The sequence below is a fragment of the Lactuca sativa genome, chromosome 8, assembly GCF_002870075.4.
Source record: "Lactuca sativa cultivar Salinas chromosome 8, Lsat_Salinas_v11, whole genome shotgun sequence".
Lineage (NCBI taxonomy): Eukaryota > Viridiplantae > Streptophyta > Magnoliopsida > Asterales > Asteraceae > Lactuca > Lactuca sativa.
In genome coordinates, this window is record NC_056630.2 from 301,411,469 (window position 1) to 301,417,141 (window position 5,673).

At 29.4% G+C, this 5,673-nt stretch overlaps 1 protein-coding gene across 1 annotated transcript; it reads left to right on the top strand.

Annotated features, from left to right (window-relative positions):
• Positions 1 to 308: 308 nt before the first annotated feature.
• Positions 309 to 5,231, top strand: LOC111905903 (uncharacterized). Its single transcript, XM_023901637.3, has 19 exons — positions 309 to 586; positions 1,748 to 1,785; positions 1,863 to 1,885; positions 2,002 to 2,108; positions 2,191 to 2,242; positions 2,330 to 2,414; positions 2,759 to 2,849; positions 2,942 to 2,977; positions 3,063 to 3,130; positions 3,244 to 3,306; positions 3,510 to 3,565; positions 3,656 to 3,729; positions 3,832 to 3,924; positions 3,994 to 4,095; positions 4,219 to 4,299; positions 4,405 to 4,496; positions 4,591 to 4,606; positions 4,740 to 4,850; positions 4,942 to 5,231. The coding sequence occupies exons 1-19, from the start codon at positions 476 to 478 to the stop codon at positions 5,047 to 5,049; spliced, it is 1,407 nt and encodes a 468-aa protein (XP_023757405.1). The 5' UTR covers positions 309 to 475; the 3' UTR covers positions 5,050 to 5,231.
• Positions 5,232 to 5,673: the final 442 nt, after the last annotated feature.

Below are 5,673 nucleotides of genomic sequence, written 5' to 3' on the forward strand. Positions count from 1 at the left end.
TATAATTCTTATATGTTAAATGAAATATTTTGCTAAAATGTATAGTTAAAATTATTATTTCACCATTATTGTACAATTTATCCCTTTGATAAGTTTTGCCAGTAGCATTTACTTTTTCGTTAATGAATCATCTCATATACTCTTTTAATTAAACCATACATGTATTTGTTATGTTCACAAGACACACAACATTGAATTGTTGGGGCTAATAAGTGTCAGTTTTTAAAACAAAAAGGTGCATTTTGTAAATTGTGGATTAATTGGGGCTGTTTCCGTTATCGTTCATAATTACAAATTTCCATTTTTATTTTATTTTACTTGGCGCCAGGTATTGCTCCACCACTTTACCACAACTCCAAAATTCCTGCAACATTCTCTTATTCCCTCCAATAAACCCTATGATTCACCCTTTCTCTCCCTAAAATTCGAAGATTTCGATTCTTTTGAGTAACTAAATCGGCGACTGTGACTGCGAATGGGAGCTTTTCGCAACGGAGGTAGCAACTACGCGTCGCCGTCGATGGAGGATCGACGGTTATGGAAGCACGTTCACGATAACGTCCACGGAAACATTTATCTCGATCCTGTATGACATCTTCGCTTTTTTTTTTTTTTCCTGTTTTTCTAATCATTTCGGACATATGTTCATCCCTGTTGTTATTTGTGTTTATTTGAATTTTAGTGTAGCTGTTCTTATGATTTTATCGACTTTAAGCCTTAAGTTGCGGAATTTCTTCGTTTTTATTTCCAATTTGAAAGTTTACAATTGTTCGGCCGTTGCTTTGAGTTTATATATAGTAAATTTCGAAATGTAGCTGGGTTGTTTGTTTTGTTAGATTTGTTATTTCGAAGATATTCCGATCTATGTGTTTATTGATTAATCTTGTAGCGTTAGTGTAGCTCTATTTAGAATATTATCAACTTTTAACTGCTGAATTTGAAGTTATGTTCAAATTTAATAGCCGATTACAGTATTGTTTATCTTATTAATTTTGCTCTTTCAAAGATATTCCGATCTGTGTGTTTCTTAGTTAATGCTATAGTCTTAGTGTAGCTCTATTTAGGATATCATCAGCTTTTAACTGCTGAATTCTGGTTAGGTTTGATATTAATGATGATTACCTTGGTGTTTATTCTATTTATTTTATAATTTTGACGATATTCTGGTCTATGTGTTATATTAGTTGGTATTTGTAGCTTTAGTGTAGCTCTATTTTGGATATCCTCAGAATCATACATTTCCTTGTGATGTATTAAATTAAATATGTGAAAAGTAACTCTTTTAATCATGTTAGCTCTTTTTTAATCTAATTTTAAGGTTTTGACTTTGTTATTAAGCCACTTCACTTTTCGTATGTGATTTTTTAGTTATATTCACTCAAATGCAGTATTTATATTATTGTCTGTGCCTATCTGACCTTAAAGATTCATTGTATGTTGAAGAATCATAAACCAAATCCAATGATTTGATAAATTGCTTCTCTCAAATGAAGGAAATATAAATTTGTGAACCACTGAGAAGTTAAGAAACCCTTAATTTGATGTTAGTAGTTGATTTTCATAGTAAGTTGCTATTATGTCTGTACTGTAGCTGTTCATGAATCTTGATTGACACTCTTAGACATGTTGGTTGCTTTCATTGACTTATATTTAAGAGCATGAAACTAATTCATGTTAAGTGCATCCTAAACATGATTTTGAGATGACATTTCAATCAAAGTTTATAAATTGTTCCTTTGAATTGCAGCTCTCATTGAAATTTATTGACACCGAACAGTTCCAAAGGCAAGTTTTTCCATTCTGTAGATACTTTTACTTTCCTTTACATGAATATACTCCTCTAACTGTTCAACAATCTGCAGGCTTCGGGATTTAAAGCAACTTGGTAAACCCCTCAACTTAAAAACTGTCATTTTGAAGATGCTTTTAAAAATATACTATTTTTGGTTTCAATTCCTTGCTCATAATGCACAACTTTTTTTTTTTAAATATCTTCAACAGGTTTTACAAACATGGTATATCCTGGAGCAGTACATTCTAGATTTGAGCATTCACTTGGTGTTTATTGGCTTGCTGGTAATGCTGTTGAAAGACTCAAGGCACACCAAGTAAGAAATAGAATCATATCTTCATTGCCTAACTGCTTTCAATCATTCTGTTAACACTTCAATTAACATTCTTTGAATGTAGGGCTTAGAGCTGGACATTGATCATTCAGATATACAGACTGTAAAACTGGCTGGTATAAGTTTATTATATAATCTTAATATCACTTTTCTTTTTTTGTTTTCTTCTGTTATCAATTTTCTTTAATCTTTTTCTTTTGTAGGATTATTGCATGATGTGGGTCATGGTCCATTCAGCCATTTGTTTGAGCGAGAGTTTCTTCCTCAGGTTATCCCTGGATGCAAATGGTAATTCTTACATTCTTTCTAGATACTTTTGAGGGTGCAAGGAATTCAATCTTGTTTTCCTTTTTTATTAAAAGACGCAAATGCCCTCATTATATAGTTTCTCAAAAAAAAAAAATAGTTATAGATGTTTACATTAGACAAAAAATATATATATTTAAAGACTAAAAGATATAAAAGCTACTTATGTTTTATTATTGAATTCCATTCCATTGTTGCCAAACAAACATGTAAAACATTATGATTCCTTTGGATTCTAATTCCTTTAACATATTCCATTCCCTTCACAATCATTCTAAAAAATTCATCTACTGATTTCACTATCACCTTGATTGGTTGTTTTTCAGGTCCCATGAGGAAATGTCTTTGAACTTAATAGACTACATGGTTGATGAGCACAACATTGATATAGATTCTGGACGCCTTAAGAAAGTCAAGGTCAACATTCTTTAATTACTATGTTCTAAGGGAAAAAAGTAAAACAAAAGTATCTTTGAACTTAATAGTTTGCGTGTTTTATTACTTTACAGGAGATGATAGTTGCTTCCGAAAATGCCCCTGTAAAGGTAAGTAATTGATAGCTCATGTTCATGTTGTCTCTATATAAGTATCTGATCCTCCTTTCTGAATTTATTGTTTTTACTTATGCAGACTTCAAAAGAGAAGCTTTTCTTATATGACATTGTTGCAAATGGTCGAAATGGTATAGATGTTGATAAGTACGTTTATTTTTTCTATTTTCATGACCTCAAAATTCAATTTCTTGCTTACAATTTGGTGATTAAATATAATTCAGAAAATCAATTTGTATTTTATTTTTTCTGTTTTGCAGATTTGATTACATTGTTCGTGACTCTCGAGCTTGTGGTCTTGGGTGTAACTTTCAGTTTGAAAGGTAAAAAAACATTGGTTTATGGATTTTGAAAGAATCAGGTGGAATTGGAATTCAAGATTCCATTCCATGGTGGTGTCTTTGGTTACAGATGGATGGAATTCAATTATTTGATGGATGGAAATTCAATTCCATTCTTCCTTTTTCTATAAAAGACCAAAATACCCTCATTTATATTAAAAAAATCATGGTTTGTAATATTTCAGGCTGTTGGATACTATGCAAGTCATAGACAATGAAATATGTTATCGAGCAAAGGAGTGTCAGTATTTCACTTCACTGAACCTTTTATTTATTAAAAATGTTTTCTTTTTTATTCCGTTTTTTATTGATTCAAATAATTATTAATCAGATCTAACTGTCCACAAGCTATTCAACACTCGTGCTGATCTGCATCGCACAGTCTACACACATGCAAAAGTTAAGGTAATTTTCAATATAAAAATCCATAGATTTTTTTTAAAGAAAAAAGTAAGATTTTTTTTTTTTTTTTTTTAATATTATATATATATTTATTCATTTTTGTAGGCAGTAGAAATGATGTTTGTAGATGCTCTTGTAAAGGCTGATAGTTATCTTTGTGTTTCTTCATTCATTGATGACCCATCTCAGTACTGGAAGGTAGTGCTTATTTAAAAAAATATAAAATTTTAATGGTTTTCTCACATATATTTTTTATGGTATCTACAGTTAGATGATTCAATATTGAAGACCATTGAAACTGATGATGCTGATGAGCTTAAGGAATCTAGAGATTTGATCCGAAGAATTCGGAGAAGGGACTTATACCAGGTTTATATTCAGTGAACAGTTAAATTTTATTAAAAAAAAAATTGTCATAAAGTTTTTGGAAAATTCTGATTTTATACACCTTTCTGAAAATGATTTATTGATTTGATATTTATTTTTTGGCAGTTCTGCAATGAGTTTACTGTTCCTAAGGATAAGTTGCACCATTTCAAATATGTCACACCACAAGATATCATATGTTCACAGGTTCTTTAACCTTTTTTCTCTCAAAATTTTAGTTAAAAGTAGTGTTTTGATTATGGAATGTAATCACTCATTACATTACTACCTTGTTTTTTACTTGTTATTCAGAAATCTGGTGGAGTTACTCTAAGAGAAGAAGATATAGCAGTGAGCAATGTCAAAATTGATTTCACACGAGGAACAAACAATCCACTTGAAAGGCATTGCAAAAATTCTTTATTTAGTGTTTATCACCACTTATTTCCATTTTCTAACTTTATTTTCTCTCCTTTTGTTTTTTTTTTTTCAATCCAGCATCAACTTCTTTGAGGTACACATTTTTTTTCAACTATTAATTCCACTTCTTTTAAGACTATAAAACATAGTGGACTAATTTTTCTCATTTCATATATAGTACATTTCTGTTATGGATTAATAAAATGAAGCTGATTCTGTTTCTACAGGATTACAACAGTAAAAATAAATTCACTATTTCCAAAGACCAAATAAGTCACTTGCTGCCAGAATATAATCAGGATTTCCTAGTCAGAGTGTACTCCAAAAAGCCCGAATTGGTACACATAATTCTCCATAAATAAAATTCTTTTTTTTTAAAAAAAATAAATAAATATTTGAAATGTTTCTCCATGGTGGGATTTTTTTTAGGTGGAAGTGGTTTCGGAAGCATTTGAGAATTTTCAGTTAAAAATGTACGGGATGAAAGCGCAAGTACATGGTACGCCTGAAAGGAAGAGGTGCAGGGTGGTGTTGTGATGGGTTTTGATTCTCAAGTAGAAGGTGAATACGTACAGAATACATATATACGTGTGCTTTCTTTCTTGCTTTTAACATAGTTACAAAGTAAAAACACATGGACATTATTAGTGAAGGATGATTGTATGTTGGATTTACTACATTAAAAGTTTATTTCATATAGAAGGTTATGGATTGTGGTATTGGAAACAGAGTCCATGGTTACTTTTTTAGCTTTTCATGTTAGACATTCAGACATGTTGGGTAACATGATTCTTAGAAATTAGTTCTCATAATAATTGGTATATATATATATATATATATATATATATATATATATATATATATATATATATATATATATATATATATATATATATATATATATATATATATATATATATATATATATATACTTGTCATTCTTATTCATTTTGCTACATTTTATTTTATGGTTATTTTAAATTAATTTTTATTCTATATGTCATTTTATGATTTTTCAATTTTATTAAATTTCATATAATATTTATAAATGTAATAATAAATGCATATCAATTTTATTAATGGACTTTCTCCCTAATTTTAAAATTACTAATTAAAGTCTCATTAGTTTTTTTTTATTATTTAAATTATTTGTTTAAATTT

Coding starts and splice junctions, on each gene's coding strand:
- LOC111905903 (XM_023901637.3), top strand. CDS start 476: ATGGGAGCTTTTCGCAACGGAGGTAGCAACTACGCGTCGCCGTCGATG. Junction 2,415..2,758: donor GTTATCCCTGGATGCAAATG/GTAATTCTTACA, acceptor GTTGTTTTTCAG/GTCCCATGAGGAAATGTCTT. Junction 3,307..3,509: donor TGTAACTTTCAGTTTGAAAG/GTAAAAAAACAT, acceptor GTAATATTTCAG/GCTGTTGGATACTATGCAAG.